The following is a 17,822-nucleotide window of genomic DNA, read 5'->3' on the forward strand; positions in this document are numbered from 1 at the left end:
AAGAACGGGCATGCCTTATTACGGCCGTGTTCTGCGGTCCGGGCTCATTGAAAAGAATGTCCACGGCCCGCGATTTGCGGCGGCTCGCGGCTAACACTCCGTGGCCGGCCGACCCGAAAATCACATCCCTGCACATGGCTATGGTCGTGTGCATGAGGCCTAATTCCTTACAACTGAATGTGGATGATTCTGCAGCTTGTGTGTGATTTTTACAAACATAACTTTCTGCAGCATGTGAACATAACCAGAGATGGGAATACCCACAGAAGTGTACTAATGGGAGAGGGAAGGAAAGAGGAATGGAACACGTAATGTAAACAAGCTGGCTGGTAGATAGTGACCTGAAATAAATTAGCACTTCTTAAAAACTGCATTCTAATGTATTGTTTTTGTTTTGTGTATTGTGTATGAGAGGGTTGTCCTGACTCTCCCTGGTGGCAGATGTCAGAGGAAAAAAGGATTGATCCATTGTTCGTGCGGGTGATGAGGTGTGCCTGGCAGTGGCTTATTCCCCTCTCCTCATTGAAAACACATGCATGCGTGTGGGTGATTCGAGAGGAAAAGATATCGGCTGACAGCTACCTAATGTGTATGGGCAGCTTAAAACAGAGCAGTGGTAGTTTCGCCAAATTACTAGGACAGTCAGAAAAATAAAACATTAAAAACAACAAACCATTAATTGGAAATTTGTTTTTAAAACTTCCTATTTTATTAGCATGAGTACTTCACTTAGAAACTTATCTGTTTTAGTAAATTAACTTTATGGCAGCAATGTAAATCCTAACATCACACATTTACAGTATTATGTACACTTTATACAAGTATGAATAAAACATACCTTTAGTTCCCTAACTACCAGATGACATTTCTAAAATGTTTAATCTGTTGGAGCTGCTCAAAAGTGCAACACAATATCTATAGTAATAAAATGACTGTTGCATTTATACTGGTACAAGTCTTTCTTATCACATTTTTTTATTTCACAGCATTGTATCCATGAAAATATAAGCACCAATTATTCTTGAAAAGAACAATTTTATATAAAAATTGTTGAAAAGTCTTAAATACAAGTGTTGTGTTTTCATTTATGCAACAAGCAATAAATACACCATATCCAAACTTATATTTTGCATACGGCTAGCCCCTATACATCAAATGTGGCAAAAAGATAAGCAAACACAATTCTGAATTTATTAGATTTTCTCCATTTTTGAGAAACTAATTTTGACTCATTTTGCTACTAACAGGCCACAGACAGTACTTTAAGGAAAGCATTACAGTATAAAAGAGTGACGAAAAATTAAGACGACACTGAGCAAATAAATTTGTAAGCTGTAAATACATTGCTGGTGATAAAAATACGAGAAATATTAAATGTGTTGTGATTTTTTTTGTTATTGTTATGATACTGTAGAGATCCTATGAGCTGAAACAAGTATGATTGGGTTGCCACAATATTAGACTTTATTTTCATGTATGGAAAGTTTATTACTTATATACACTCCCATAATATACAACAGTACCCACTTTTTCTAATTTTTTTTTTTTAACTCAAAATTGCACGTAAGAAGACTGTTAAAAAGCACTGTAAAAGAAAAATAAGTCATTATGCTGTACATTTTCTACAATTTCAATTTAGAGTGGACTAACAATACAGAAGTGCAGTCTCTAAAATGTACAGTTTTTCAGTTAAGGAATAATTCAATGGAATCTTTTCATAAGTAAAGAGTACAAATTACTTTCTGGTCGAAAAAAAATAATAATAATATGTTTCACGCATTGAGCCTCAAAGACTGATCTTCTCTCCGTCTAGAAGATATATCAATGTCTATTGAGTCTTTTCCGACAATAAGCCTCAAACGCTTTGCTGGTGGCAGAGGAATAAAGTCATCTTCAAATTCATCATCATAATCGTCATCATCATCATCTTCTTCACTCTCTTCTTCTGAAGATTCCTCCAAGCTATCTTCCTCGTAATGATCATAATCATTAACTTCCATTCTTGTTCCCACAAGAGATAACGTGTCATTACAATACACACCATTTTCATGAAGTTCCTCTGGAAAAGACATTCTAGGTTCTTCTTCCCTCTTTAACTGGATCTTTAGTTTGGTAGAACTGCTCCCTGATCCAGAGTTAAAACCACTGTTTAGTTTTGCTACATACAAGCTGTTTTTGTCTTTTTCATGATCTTTGCTTAACTTAATGCTAATTTTTGATGAACTCATGTTTTCATTTTCCTTCTCTGTTTTGCTGCTGTTGCTATCATGACGTCTTCGAAGGGTTAGTTTTGGAATTCCAGTGCTATTCTCAAGAATTAATTGTGCGTCGTATCTTGTGATTCTTCTGCTTTTTTTACTTTTGACTGTTCGAATGTTTTCTTTTGTCCTTATTTCTGAGGTGACCAAAGGGCAATCATCTGAGGAGTTTCTCAGATCTTTATAATAAAGTGAGCTATTAGAGACAGCATCGCCTACACCTGAGTCACAGTGTGAGCTTACTAAGTCACACAAATTATCTTTTTTAGAGGATTCAAAATCAGAGTTTGACATCTCTGTGTTCATATCATGTTCTAAGTGCCTGCTTCTCCTCGATTTACAGAAACCACTTATTTGATATCTGTTATCCCGTCTTTTTAAGGTTTCTTGATCAAGCTCATTCTTCCGAATGAACGGACCTTTATCAGTTCTGTGCGTCTGTGTTATGCTCCCACTGCTGCTACTTCTATAGCCATCCAATGTATTTGGTGGAAGCTTGGCATCGGTTTCTGTGGAGTTTCGCGTTCTTATAGAACTTCGCGTTATATATGTACATGAAGTTTCACCATGAGCACCTTTCATTGAATTCAGTTTATATTCTCTAGCCGCATGTCTGGTTATGCAACCAGTAGTTTCTTTTAACCTTGAAGGTCCTTCTCTCTGTTTATCCCTTTTAATAGCCTCATTCTTATACAGCACTACTTTAGGTTCTTTAAGAACAAGGTTGCCTACTTCAAGTTTTTTTGAAACAATTCTTTGCTCTGGTCGTCTGAAGTGATTTCTCACCTTTATTTTAGAATGTAAAGGCTTTACAGGCTTTCTCAGTCTCTTTGGTACCCTGTAATTATTTACGTGAGTATGTTTGGATGAGGTAGAAGAGGAAGAAACTGGAATTCTTGACATAGACCGTCTTATCAGTGTTCGACTTTTTCCATTCTTCTTCACAACAGTTGATTTTCTACTATTTCTTGCTACAAAAAATAAAATTTAAATAAACAAAGGAAAAGGAAGATGTCAAAAATACCTAGTAGATCAATATTTTTTTTTTATACCAGTGACATATTACCAAGATATACACAAATTTCCAAAAATAATCTAAAAAAACAAAACAAAAACACAAAACTGCAATGCCACAGGAATGATCGGATAAATACGCTACTTTCCTGTAGAATCTAAAATCACCAAGCACCACAAATTCCAAATAGCGGCAACAACATAAATCCCAGTTTCAGGAGAAAAATACAGACACAATAGCGATGTTTCAGGTATTACAATTATTAACCCTATTAAGGCCCCATGCACACGAACGTAATAACGCCCGTAATTACGGGCCCATAGACTTCTGTTGGCCATGGGTACCTTCCCGTTTGCTTACGGGAAGGTGCCCGGGCCGTTGAAAAATATAGAACATGTCCTATTTCAGGCCGTAATTACGGCACGGGCAGGCCCATAGAAGTCTATGGGGCTCCCGTAATTACGGGTGGCTACGTGTTTGCACCCGTAATTACGGGAGCGTTGCTAGGCGACGTCAGGCGATAGTCACTGTCCAGGGTGCTAAAAGAGTTAAACGATCAGTGCGGGATAGAGAGAAGGGGCTGCACTGATGATCGGCATTAACTCTTTCAGCACCCTGGACAGTGAGTACCATGCGCGGCGCTCACAAAAAGCTGCAAAAAAAAAAAAAAAAGAGTTAATACTTACCCAGAACTCCCTTCTTCTTCCTCCAGTCCGGCCTCCTGGGATGACGTTTCAGCCCATGTGAACGCTGCAGCCCATCACAGGCTGCAGCGGCCACATGGACTGCCGGGTCATCCAGGGAGGTCGGACTGGATGTCAAAAGAGGGACGCGTCACCAAGACAACGGCTGGGGTATGTATGAACTTCTTTTACTTCCAGTTCTGCTGCGGAAACTCTGCCCGGAAGGGCTGCCCCTTCTCTCTATCAGCACTGATAGAGAGAAGGGGCTGCCGATTAGTGCAGTGCAATTTTGCAGAGAAAACGGTCCGTAAATACGGGTGGAATACGGGTGACAAAGGACCCGTATTTACGGATGGGAAAAAATAAGTTTGTGTGCATGGGGCCTAAGCCCTGGGGTGGGTTATGTTGCTACTATTTGGATGTTATAAGACATTTTTTTCGTATCAATATATTTAAATACTATTTTGGCCTAAAAAGGCTCTTAAATTTAGCACTTAGGGTATTGTGCACACACACTAATTACGTCCGTAATTGACGGACGTATTTTGGCTGCAAGTACCGGACCGAACACACTGCAGGGAGCCGGGCTCCTAGCATCATAGTTATATACGATGCTAGTAGTCCCTGCCTCTCTGCAGGACAACTGTCCCGTACTGTAATCATGTTTTCAGTACGGGACAGTAGTTCCACGGAGAGGCAGGGACTCCTAGCGTCGTATATAACTATGATGCTAGGAGCCCGGCTCCCTGCACTGTGTTCGGTCCACTACTTGCGGCCGAAATACGTCCGTCAATTACGGACGTAATTAGTGTGTGTGCACATACCCTAACATTGCTTAAGAAGTATAAGTGATTGAGTTTCAAACTCTAAGGCCCCATGCACACGACCGTAAAAAACCTCCGTTTCTGCGGACCGCAAAAATGGACCCATTCATTTTCATTGAACGCAGACACCTTTCCGTAGCGCTACGAATGGGTGTCAGTGCCGTAGAAATGTTCAAAAATTATGGAACATGTCTGTTCTTTTGCATTTTGCGGGCCGTGCTCCCATAATTTGTATGGGAGCACGACCAAAAATGCGTGTGGCAGTCAGCGGCCGGCCGTGCCCGCAATCGCGGGCCGTGATTGGGGGCACGGTCGTGTGCATGGGGCCTTAAGCCCCATGCACACGACGGTATTTTTTATCAGTTAGGCACCATGCACACGACCGTAAAAAACGGACCCATTCACTTTCATTGAACGCGGACACCTTTCCGTAGCACTACGGAAGGGTGTCCGTGCCGTGGAAATGTTCCGGGAATTATGGAACATGTCCGTTCTTTTGCATTTTGCGGGCCGTGTTCCCATACTTTGTATGGGAGCACGGCCCGAAAATGCGGCTGTCAGTCGGCGGCCGTCCGTGCCCGCAATTCCGGGCCGTAATTGCGGGCACGGACGTGTGCATGGGGCCTAATTACTGACAGTAAATACTGACAGTAATTACGGACCCATTCATTTCTATTGGCCACGGACACCTTTCAGTATTTTTATTGATGGGTGTCCGTGCTGAAAAAAAATCATAGAACCTGTCCTATTCTTGTCAGTAATTACGAAAAGGACTCTCCCATAGACGTCTATGGGAGCTTCCGTAAATACGGATGGCTACTGATATGCATCCATATACCGTCCGTATTTACTGAAGCATTGCAAGGCAACATGTTGATGACATCATTTGTAACCTCCTTTTTGTAAGGATCTGTATATACGGATGGCATACGGACACGCTTCCGTATAGACTGATGAAATACGGATGTCAACTGATCCGTATTTACGGACAGCTTTTCTGGATGAAAATACTGTCGTGTGCATGGGGCCTTACAAAGCCTATTCATGAACTTAGGCCCCACTTACACGACCTCAGTTATTGCGGACCGCAATCTCGGTCTGCAAAAACGGACCCATTCACTTCCATTGAACGCGGACACTTTTCCGTAGCTACGGATGTTTGTCCGTGCCGTAGAAATGTTCCGAAAATTATGATACATGTCCGTTCTTTTGCATTTTGCGGGCCGTGCTCCCATACTTTGTATGGGAGCACGCCCCGAAAATGCGGGTGGCAGTCGGCCGTGCCCGCATTCACGGGCCGTGATTATGGGCATGGCCGTGTGCATGGGGCCTTAGATATAGATATTTTAGGGAAAGCTGCTCCTACACATGGTTTGCCATCCAGTTATGCAGCAATGCTTACTACTTAACTTTAAAGAAGGGGACAAAGTATTGTCCACTCTTACAAATGTGTTTTATTTATTTATTTTTTTAAATCTAAAATAGGTCCGAAATTCTACACTGATTAATTTCCTAATATATCTTTATAGGAGTTGTAGTGACGTTTTTCTGATACAGAGCACCTGAATAGACAAAGTTAATGCATACAATTCTGACTGCCTATAGCCACCATTAGGGTAAGTTCATACAGATTTTTTTGCAGGCCAAAAAAACCCCTGAATTTTGAGGCAGATTTTGCCCTGCCTGCACTCTCTTTGCTGCGTTTTTTGGCCGCAGCCATTGAGCGCCGCGGGCAAAAACCCCTTTTTTTGCCTCCCATTGATTTCAATGGGATGTCAGAGACGGAACCACGAGAAGAAAGAGCATGACACTATTTTCTGCATGCCGCTCGTGAGAAAAAAACGGCTCTGCCTTCCATTGAAATCATTGGGAGGTCGATTTTGGAAGTCTTTTGGCGTGGTTTTCGAGACAGTTTCCGCGTCAAAAACAGCGCCAAAAAACTCAGTGTGAACTAGCCCTTATGGAGGGCTAAGGAGTATAAGCTTATGCTATACGGTTTTATTATGGAGTTCAGTAGAAATTGTATCCTAAGCTCCCCCTATTGCTGGCTGAAGGGGAGAAAGCAAAAACGTACTATTTTTTCGATTTTATGTAAATAATGCTTAAAGCAACCCTCCAGTCAAAAAAATAAACTAACGATAATAGGATGATTTTTTTTTATCTTACTTAGACCCCATGCACACGACCGTAAAAAACCTCAGTTTTTGCGGACCGCAAAAATGGACCCATTCACTTTCATTGAACGCGGACACCTTTCCGTAGAACCGTGCTGGCAATTATGGAGAATGTCCTATTTTTCGTATTTTACGGGCCGTGCTCCTATACTTTGTATGGGAGAACAACCCGAAAATGCGGGTGGCAGTCGGCGGCCAGCCGTGCCCACAATTGGGGGGCCGTGATTGCGGGTAAAGTCGTGTGAATGGGGCCTTAGTGTCCATCCCTTTGGTGGTTCTCTCTCCGTTGCCTCGTTCGCGGTCCCCGGTGTCTTCCATCCAAGATAGACAAAATAGACGAGGAGACAGCACTTCCAACATATGTCAGCTTTTTAATCACCCGTGCAACGTTTCAGTCCAGCAGGACCTTTCTCAAGCATAGTGAACACAGCAGTACAGGAGTATTTAAGGACTCACAGAGTCAACAGTAATAAAAAATGTGATTAATACAAAAACAGTTTAAAAGGATCTGTGTATAATAAAGCAGTGTAATTTAAAATCACAGTCAGACCACTTAGGTGCTTATGCATAGAACTATATACGTTTTAACCTGTTAGTGACCGCCAATACGCCTTTTAACGGCGGCCACTAACGGGCTTTGATCTGATGCATATGCCTTTTTACAGCACTGCATCAGGATAAAGTAAACAGAGCAGGGAGCTGTCAAATCTCCCTGCTCTCAGCTGCCAGAGGTAGCTGAGGGCTGGGGGCGTCCCTGCTCTGCCGTGTGAGATCGATATAAGTATCGATCTCACCCGTTTAACCCTTCAGATGCGGTGCGCAATAGCGTGCACCGCATCTGAATGGTTTTGGAGAGAGGGAGGGAGCTCCCTCTCTCTCCCACCAACACCCGGCGATACGATCGCCGAGTGTCTGTGTCTCCAATGGCAGCCGGGGGCCTAATAAAGGCCCCCAGGTCTGCCTGGAGCGAATGCCTGCTAGATCTTGCCGGAGGCATGACCTAGCAGATGCCTGTCCGTTTTAAACGGACAGGCAGTAATACACTGCAATACAAAAGTATTGCAGTGTATTATAATAGCGATCGGAGAATCGCATATTAAAGTCCCCTAGTGGGACTAGTAAAAAAAAAGTTTAATAAAGTTAATTAAAAAAAAAATGTGAAAAAAAAAAATGAAAAACCCACCTTTTCCACTTACAAAATGCTTTACTACCAAAATAAAGTAAAAACGTTACACATATTTGGTATCGTCGCGTCCGTAACAACCCCGACTATAAATCTATAACATTATTTAACCCGCACGGTGAACGCCGTAAAAAATGTAATAAAAAACTATGGAAAAATTGCTGTTTTATGTGAATCCTGACTTAAACAAAATGTGATAAAAAGTGATCAAAAAGTCGCATCTACTCCAAAATGGTACCAATAAAAACTACAAGTTTTCCCGCAAAAAAAAAAGCCCTCATACAACTGCATCGGCGAAAAAAACAAAACATTACGGCTCTTCAAATATGGAGACACAAAAACAAATAATTTTGAAAAAAAAGCGGTTTTACTGTGTAAAAGTAGTAAAACATACAAAAACGATACAAATTTGGTATCGTTGCAATCGTAACAACCCGCTGAGTAAAGTTATTGTGTTATTTATATCACACGGTAAACGGTGTAGATTTAAGACGCGAAAAAGAGTGGCGAAATTTCAGGGTTTTTTCTATTCCCCCCCCAAAAAAAGTTAATAAAAGTTATTCAATAAATAATATGTACCTCAAAATGGTGCTATTAAAAAATACAACTTGTCCCGCAAAAAACAAGACCTTATACAGCTATGTCGACGCAAAAATAAAAAGTTATAGCTCTTGGAATGCGACGATGGAAAAAGGTAAAAAATGGCTTGGTCATTAAGGTTTAAAATAGGCTGGTCATTAAGGGGTTAAGGGACTGGTACATCAATAAGCAGTCCGAACAAACAAAAAATAATAATAAATAACAAACTCACCAAGTGTGTGTACAATCAAAAATGATTACAGGATATTGTATCAAGATGCCAGATGGAACTACTCCTAATGGATAACGGCGTCCCGGAAGTCCAGATATCCACGTGTATAGGTTGAATAACATTCTATACTTCCTGTATTCAAAAGTCTGCATACTCTCGCGAGACTACACTAGTTAGTTCCCGCACATGTGCAGTGCATCTAGTAACTGCACGGCGGCCATTTTGATAGTCCAAGATAGTCGCTTCAGTCTAAGACTTGCATAGGGAACGTAGTCTGCAAGTTTGAGACGCCCCCTCCTCAACTGGCCTCTGATGGACCAACACTGATGACGTCAGCGCTAGTCCATCGCTACTGACACTTCAGAGGGCAGTGGAGAAGGGGGGCGTGTCTCAGACTTACAGACTACGCAAGTCTGAGACAGCGGTGGCCATCTTGGATGGAAGACAACGGGCACCCAGAACGAGGCAACGGAGAGAGAAGAACCAAAGGGATGGACAGTACGTTAGATAAAAAAAAATCATTCTATCGTTAGTTTATTTTTTTGTGGGGACTGGAGGGTTGCTTTAAGCATTATTGAAAAAAATAGAACATTTTTGCTTTTTCCCTTCAACCAGCAATAGGAGGAGCTTAGGATACAATTTCTACTGAACTCCATAATAAAACCTTATGGCATAAGCTTACGGTTTAGAAAATCATTCTAATATTGTTATTTTTTGTGGGGACTGGAGGGTCGCTTTATTCACTGTATAAATGAATATATTCAACTTTCTAATATACTTTGTGTTTCAATTCCTCACAATGTATTTGTGTCAGTGAAAAACACTCCTGTTTACATTTAGGGGCAGGAACCCCCCCTAGTCTTGCTCTCAGCTAAGTGGATACAATTGTATCCAGTCTAGGCAATGCTCGGTGACTGATACTTTGTAACAAACTATCAGTGATTTATGCAGCTACTGCTGTGTTTAGCCCACAGTGCATTTCTAAGGCCTCATGCACACGACCGTAGCCATATGCACAGCCGTTATTTTCGGGTCGGACGGCCGCGGAGTGTCACCCACGGGGGCAACCGCGAATCAAGGCCCGTGCACATGGCCGCGTACATTAATTTCTATTAGCCTGGACCGCAAAACATGGCCATAACAAGACATGTCCATTCTTTTTGCGGTCCGGGCTCCTGGGCCATGCACAGACAGTGGAAACCACGGTCGTGTGTATGGGCCCGTTGAAATGAATGGGGCAGTAATTCACCCGCAGATTTGCGGGTGAATTTTGGACACAAAAATAAGTTTGTGTGCATGGGGCCTTAGACTGGGTACAATTCTATCCATTTCTCAGAGAAGAACAGGATAATGTATGCACTGGTTTGCTACCTATGAAGGTAAAGAGTGTTTTCGTACACTAACAGCAAACCAGTATCTTGAAAATGGTGAGTAATTGAAACGCAAAGTAGATTAGAAAGTTACATACATTTTTATTTACACAGTGATAAAGCTTTATTTACATGAAAAAGTAAAATGTTTAAAGAGTAAAGGTCCTCTTACATGGCCCGACATCTGCCACGTAAACGCGCACTGTTCAACTCGTTACTCTGACCACTCGTCCCCATACATCATCATCATGTCGGCAGCACGTCTCTTTTACACAGTGAGATGTGCTGGCGACAATGATGATAATTAACTTTTTTAAAGTGATACGATCAGGAGATGAACGAGCATGCTTCATCTGCTGATCGCTGCCCTGTTTACACAGGGCAATTATCGTCAGCGAGCATTCTATGAACAATCGTTTGCCTGATAATTGGCCCGTGTAAAAGGGCCTTAACTGTACTTTCAAGCTTTTTGATATATCATAAATTTGGATTGGTCGGGGTCCGGGAGCTAAGATCCCCACTGTCGCTCAAAAGAAGGTGCAGAAGCGTTCAGCTGAGTGCCCTACATCTTCGGCTGTGATCGGCACTCCTTGTTAGCCTGAAGACATTGTTACATAGACATTTTACGTGAGCCATTTTCAGCCTAACAGGGAGTGCTGAATACAGCCGAAGATGCAGGGCACTCAGCTGAGCACTTCTGCAATTTTGTTTTAGCGGTGGAGGGGATCTCAGCACCCGGACTTCCACTGATCCAAACTTTGTATATGTCCCTATGACATATCAAGAGTTTGATAAAAGCGCAGTTACTCTTTAACCAAAAATAGGCATGCCTTGTTTCTTCTGTTTGTATTTATTTTTTTGTGGATTTCTTTTTAGACGAAGGTCGAAAAATCTGTATACACAAGAATAATATATACTTTTGTATTAATACTGGGGGCATTTGACAATTAATGATGCAGATAAATTAACAGTAACTCTTACATAATTGTTCCTGAGATGTGTCTGCGTCCGTGTTGGAGCTTACTGACTGGCTGTCTGAGTTTTTGCTGCTGTCACCGAGCTTTTTCAGTCTGTTTAAACGTTTGTCCGTTTCCCTTAGTCCATACTTGCTGTTGATTAAAGGAGCCGGCTCGTTGAGTCTAACTCGTGATTTAAAAGCACCTGTTGCTCTCCTGATAAAATAAATGATAATTTAAGGTAAGGTTTCACAGTAGGTCTGCTTCATGTTATTAGTAAGATACACTTTGTCAATAATGCGTTCATTATCTCAAAAAAACACACAAAATGTGGGAGATTTTTGTTTTTTCAACAGTGCGTAGGCTACAAAACAACGTCACTATAGTCATTCATATTTCCCAGAAAAAGTGGCGCATGGGGCCTCATAAATATGGCTTTGTCTGAATGCTATATTCTTCAATTTATTTATATATTTTTTTTTTATAAAAATGTCTATCAGTATGTTTAGTGCACCTTTCTAAATACTTTTTATTAAAAATTATTTTTACTTTTTAAGATACAGCTGCTTTGTATCCTGTATACAGAGCAGCTGTATCTAGCGCTGAAATCTGTATCTGTTAGGTCAGCGGCACGAGCTGCTACAAATAACATCGAAGTTCATAACTTAGATGTGATCGATAACAGGTGGATGCACCTGACGGATTTAGGTCTCAGAACAAGATACAGCTGCTCTGTATACAGGATACAAAGCAGCTGTATCTTAAAAAGTACAAATAATTTTTAATAAAAAGTATTTAGAAAGGTGCACTAAACACAATTTTTATTTAAAAATAATATTAAAATAACCGATTTCAAAAGATGTAGATAGATTTTAAAGCAGGTCTCAAACTCGGCCGGGTATATCGGCCAGATATAAAAAATGTGGCGTTGACGGGCTGCATTACTTTCAAATTTGATACAATACAAAATTATTGTTAATCAATTAGTTATTTGAACAACGATAACAATACTACATTACTATAACAATACTACATTACTATAAAAATACCGCTAGGTTTAAACTTAACGTAAATTTGCTAATTTTCTCCATGTGCTTATTTTAACAATCCAGTTTTAAGTGTCGCTAAATGCAGACCGGCGGCTCAGTTAGCAGTATTTGGCAGACACACGAATGTCAAGATTGAGCAGCCACTTTTTACTGCCACAGTGCCCTCTGTAGATACTGCCACAGTGCCCTCTGTAGATGCTGCCACAGTGCCCTCTGTAGATGCTGCCACACACACCCCTTATAGAGAGTGCCATCCCCCCAAGTAGACAGTTCCATTGGGGCTCCCTCTAAGAGTGGAATCCCCAGCCAGAGCGTTGCCGACACTTTGGCCAGGGATTCATCTGCTGGAGCAATCCCGGACGTCACTGTCCATACACAGTGACGTCAGGGGATCCTCCTGGATCGGAATGGGATGTCAGGGGCAACCCTAGAGCTGGTGTCCCAGAGAAGAGCGCAAGCATAGGCTCCTCTCCGGAACTCTGGGGAAGCCACGGACATCAGCGTTCATATATGGACAGTGATGTCAGGGGCTTGCCCAGAGCTGGAGTTCCGGAGCAGAGCCGCTTCTAGTACTCTGCCTGGAATTCCAGCTCTGCTCCTGACATTACTGTCCATATATAGACAGCGATGTCAGGGGATTCCACAGAGTCCCGAAGGAGATCCTATACTAGCGCTCTGCCCGGGACTCCGGCTCTAGGGAAGCCCCTGACATCGCTGTCCATATATGGACAGCGATGTCAGGGGATACCAGAGTCTCGGAGCAGAGCCTATACTAGCGGCTCTGTGTCCCGCGAGCCGCAGATGACAGCCTCAGGGGCCGCATGCTGCCCGCTAGCCGGGTGTTTGAGACTAGTGCTTTAAAGTGTAACTAAACTTTGAAAAAAGATGGTCATGTCATAGTGACCTCAGAAGATTTGATCGGTGGGGGGGTCCAAGCACTGAGACCCCCACCGTTCGCTAAAACCAAGCGGCAAAAGCGCTTGGATGAGCGATGTGCGGCTTAGTTTCTGATAAGCCTTTCTCAGAAAGCTGAGTGAGCGGTGCACAGACGCATAGACTTTATATTGAGCCTGTACACAGCTCAGAGGAAAGCAGAGAAAGGCTAATCAGAAACTAAGCGTCGCAGCACTCACTGGAGCGCTTCTGTCGCTTCGTTTTAGCCATCGGTGGGGTTCTTAAAGTGCTCGGACCTCCACCGAACAAAAATTCTGGCATGTCGCTATAACATGTCAAAAGTTATTTAAAAATGTAGTTACCCTATAAGCATACCGTTTCAAAATCTGTCGCGTAGCAAGTTTGAGAGAATTTCAGTTTTACAAGGTAGGTTATTATCTTATATAAGCCTACAAGTATCCTCTAATATTTAACCCCATGGGGCACAGCCAACTCTTGTTTTTTTCCTCCCTGCATTCCAAGAGCCATAACTTTTTTTATTTTTCCGTCGACATAGCTGTATGAGGGCTTGTTTTTTGAGTGACGAGTACTATTTTTATAATGGTACCATTTAACCCGTTCTCTAAATCCACCGTATATATACACGCCGCTGTCATAGTTACATAGTTTGTACAGTTGAAAAAAGACATGTCCATCAAGTTCAATACACAGAAATTCATCTCTATTTTAATCCCTCATTTGTTACATTTAATTAATTCAGTACAAAATGGAGGTAGGTTTCCTGACGAAATGTTAAGTGCCACAGTAGTAATTCTACCAGAACCTGGGAAAACTCCTGATAGACCGGGCAATTTCAGGCCTATATCGCTTTTAAACACGGATCTTAAATTATATTCTAAAATTATTGCTGAATGCCTCACTAAGGTTTTGCCTGAACTAATACATCAAGATCAAATAGGTTTCGTAAAGGGAAGGCTCTCTTCAGATGGGACAAGGAGGTTTGTGGACTTATTGGGATTGGTGTAGCGAGATCGGATGCCTACTTTGTTCCTTTCTCTGGATGCGGAGAAGGCCTTCGATCGGGCCCATTAGGGATATTTGGGAGAAATTCTGACCAAATTTTGTATTACTGGGTGTGACGTCCATGGCCGCGGACCGTCGGGATTACTAACCCCCTCGACGGCCGCAGCCATAGTCTGGTGAGCGCTGGCCCGCATCTCCTCTCCAGGAGACGCCAGCCCTCACTTCCGCTCCACTCTGCTGTGTCCCGTAGGGTGCGCATGAACGCTCGCACCGGCCTTAAAGGGCCAGTGAGCGCACATGTAAAACATCATTAATTAGCCCGTGATCCCCCTGGACTAAAAGAAGGGCTATGCCCTTTTACGCCTTGCCGGTGCGTTGTTTATATTCCTCTGTTAGTCTTGCAAATGGTCCCTTAGTCGTATCCTGTTCCCGGTGTTCCCGTGCCCTGCTACCTGTATCCTGTATTTGTTCCTGTGCCATCTCTAGTGTTAGAGTCGCGTTGTGCCGTCTACTATGCTTGCTGACTTACACCACGTCTGGTGTCATCTGCCACGTTTTGCATCACCTGCCGCTGAGGTCCCATCTGTACCTAAGCTGTTTCAACTGTCTGGACTATTACAGATATTCTTGTGCTCAGACTTTATATTGACTTGGTACACTGTTTGGCTAGCTGCTACCCCGCTACGGTGGTGCGGCCTAGTGAGTCCACATAGCCACAGATCGAGACAGTACGCGCTCAGGCCATGGACCCTGCTGGTCAAACCAAGGCCACGACGAGGTCACAAGCCATGTGGGCGGATATGCTAGATCTCTGGTCACAACAGGACCAACTCCTTCAGGCGGTGAACATTATTGCGCATCAGCTGGATACGCAAGCTACAGCCCTCCCAGCACCTGCTCCTTTTGCTCCTGCTGTTCCTCCTACTACAACTCCTGGCAGTACAGATTTTCTATTCTCTTTTACAACGGAGACACAAGGACTTGCAGGGGATCTCTCAACCAGTATCGGAACCACTTCCGTCTACATGCTGGCTGGGGCATTTCCTTTCCGATGGCACAAGGATCGCATTTATAGCCTCTCTCCTTACTAACAAGGCATCTGGGAAAGTCAGGGACCGGAGACCCGTGACCTACGGAGATTCCTACGAACTTTCCGCACTGTATTTGAGGAACCTGGGTGAGTCTCTTCAGCAGCTGCATCTCTGCTGACCCTTCGCCAAAGACACACCTCCGTGGGCAGGTACTCCATTCAGTTCCGTACCCTAGCGGCAGAACGGACTTGGAACAACGAATCTTTAGTGGCTACATTCTGGCAATGTCTTTCCTCCGATATCAAAGACAAGCTTGCCGCTCGAGATCTGCCCTCTACCCTAGCTGACCTCATTCTTCTAGCCACCCGGATTGACATAAGGATCCAGGAATGGTCTCAAGAGAGTCAGGAGATTGCCCAGGCTGGCTCCTACATTCCAGAAACTGCTGCTGCCCTCGTCAGCTGTTCCACCAGAGGAGCCTAAACAAATAGACCATCTCAAGTTCTCTGTCCAGGAGAAACAGCGCAGACGTACTTCGGGACTCTTTCTGTTTTGCGGCCTTGGAGGCTATTTTGTGTGTCTGTCCCCAAAAACCAAAAAGCTCCAGAGCCTAGGATTGGTTGGAGAGACAACCCTAGGTAGAAAAGGATTAAATAATAAAAACTCTCCCAAATTGTCTATTCCCATGACCATAGTCATAGGTGAGAAGGACGCACCAGGTCTCAGCCTGCCTGGACTCCGGGTCCGCAGCAAACTTCATCCAACAGGACTTAGTGGATCAGCTCCAAATGCCGACGGTTCCCTTGGAAACACCGCTGGTCGTTGCCTTGGTGAACGGACTTCCTCTGCCGACTCAATCGTGTCCGAGACCAAGCCACAGAAGCTCCAAGTGGAAGCCCTACATACCGAGCAGATTACCTTTCTTGTTTTGCCCAAAGCCATCAATCCTGTGTTGCTGGGTCTGTCTGGTCTCCGGCTTCATGCTCCAGTGCTGCACTGGAATTCCGGAGAAGGTCTCCAATGGGGCTCCAAATGTCTCCACCGCTGCCTGCTACAGGGTTCATCCCGTTCTGCCTATGTCTCAGTCATTAACGAGATTACCCACTCATTATGCGCAGTTTGTGGACATCTTTGGCAAAAAGGAGGCGAAGATGCTTCCCCCACAGCGGGCCTACGACTGCCCGATTGAACTGGTTCCTGATGTTTCACCTCTCCGTGGACTAGTAATACCCCTCTCCTTGCCAGAGACTCAGTCTATGTCAGCCTATTCAAGGAGAATCTGGTGAGGGGTTTCATATGAAAATCCTCCTCCCCGGTCGGTGCCCGATTCTTCTTTGTAAAGAAAAAAGACGGATCTCATCGATCCTGCATAGACTACCGTGGTCTCAACCAGATCACAGTCAAAAACAAATACCCTTTGCCACTGATCTCTGAATTATTTGATCGCATACGAGGAGCCAAGATCTTCTCTAAACTAGAATTGCGTGGGGCCTACAACCTAATCCGAATCCGTCAAGGTGACTAGTAGAAGACGAGATATAACCCTTCGGCCTGTGTAAAGATCCTGCGGTATTTCAAGAATTTGTCAATGATATCTTCCGAGGTCTCCTATATGTTTATGTTGTAGTCTATCTTGATGACATTTTGATCTCCCCAGATCCGACGACACATCGGAGACATGTCCGTCAAGTACTGCTGCGATTAAGGGAGAATCGCCTATATGACAAGTTGGAGAAGTGAACTATTGAAAAAAATTCTTTGCCCTTCTTGGGCTACATCATCTCGGATCAGGGTCTCAAGATGAATTCTGAGTAAGTAAAGTCCGTCCTGGAGTGGCCACGTCCTCAGGGCCATACAGCATTTTTTGGGATTCGCCAACTTCTACTGCAGTTTATCCCAAACTTCTCTTCACTGACGGCCGCCATCTCTGCTCTTACCAAAAAAGGTATGAACGCCGAAGTGTGGCCTCCGTAAGGCAGAATCAGCATTCAATAGCCACAAGAGTGCCATCACTTCAGCCTCAAGCCTCCATCATCCTGACGTCTCGACAGTTCTCGTTGGAGGTGGTCGCTTCTTCTGTTAGTGCAGGTGCACTTCTGTTCCAGCGAAGCTCCAAAGGAAAGGCGGTGGTATGTGGCTATTACTCGAGACTTTTTTCCCCCGCAGAGCACAATTACTCCATTGGGGATCGGGAGCTACTGGCCATCAAATTGGCTCTGGAGGAGTGGAGACATCTGCTCGAGGGCGCATTTCACCCCATCCTGATATACACCAACCTCAAGAACATCACCTACCTCCAGTCGGCTCAACCCCCGTCAAGCCAGATGGTCGCTGTTCCTCACTAGTTTCCAATTTGTGTTCCAGTATTGTCCCGCCGACAAAAACGTGAGAGACGTTGCCCTGTCCAGGTCGTTTGAAACAGAGGACACTATCATAGACTCGTCCTGCATTGTCACTGCCAATCCTTTGCAACTTAGAGACATCCCTCCGGGGTGGACTTTTGTTCGTTGGCAGCCAGTAGAAGAATTCTCAGCTGGGGACACAGCTCCAA

At 43.6% G+C, this 17,822-nt stretch overlaps 1 protein-coding gene across 1 annotated transcript in view; it reads right to left on the minus strand.

The window, feature by feature from the left end:
- Positions 1 to 707: 707 nt before the first annotated feature.
- The window catches only part of KMT5B (lysine methyltransferase 5B), a 125,165-nt gene continuing 108,050 nt past the window's right edge, over positions 708 to 17,822 (minus strand). Inside the window, exons 10-11 of the mRNA XM_075837305.1 lie at positions 11,300 to 11,490; positions 708 to 3,229 (exon numbers count right to left, since the gene is read on the minus strand). Coding sequence (XP_075693420.1) covers positions 1,773 to 3,229; positions 11,300 to 11,490 — 1,648 coding nt within the window. The 3' untranslated portion in view covers positions 708 to 1,772. The remainder of the gene's footprint in view (positions 3,230 to 11,299; positions 11,491 to 17,822) is intronic.

The sequence above is a fragment of the Rhinoderma darwinii genome, chromosome 9 (assembly GCF_050947455.1).
Source record: "Rhinoderma darwinii isolate aRhiDar2 chromosome 9, aRhiDar2.hap1, whole genome shotgun sequence".
NCBI lineage: Eukaryota > Metazoa > Chordata > Amphibia > Anura > Rhinodermatidae > Rhinoderma > Rhinoderma darwinii.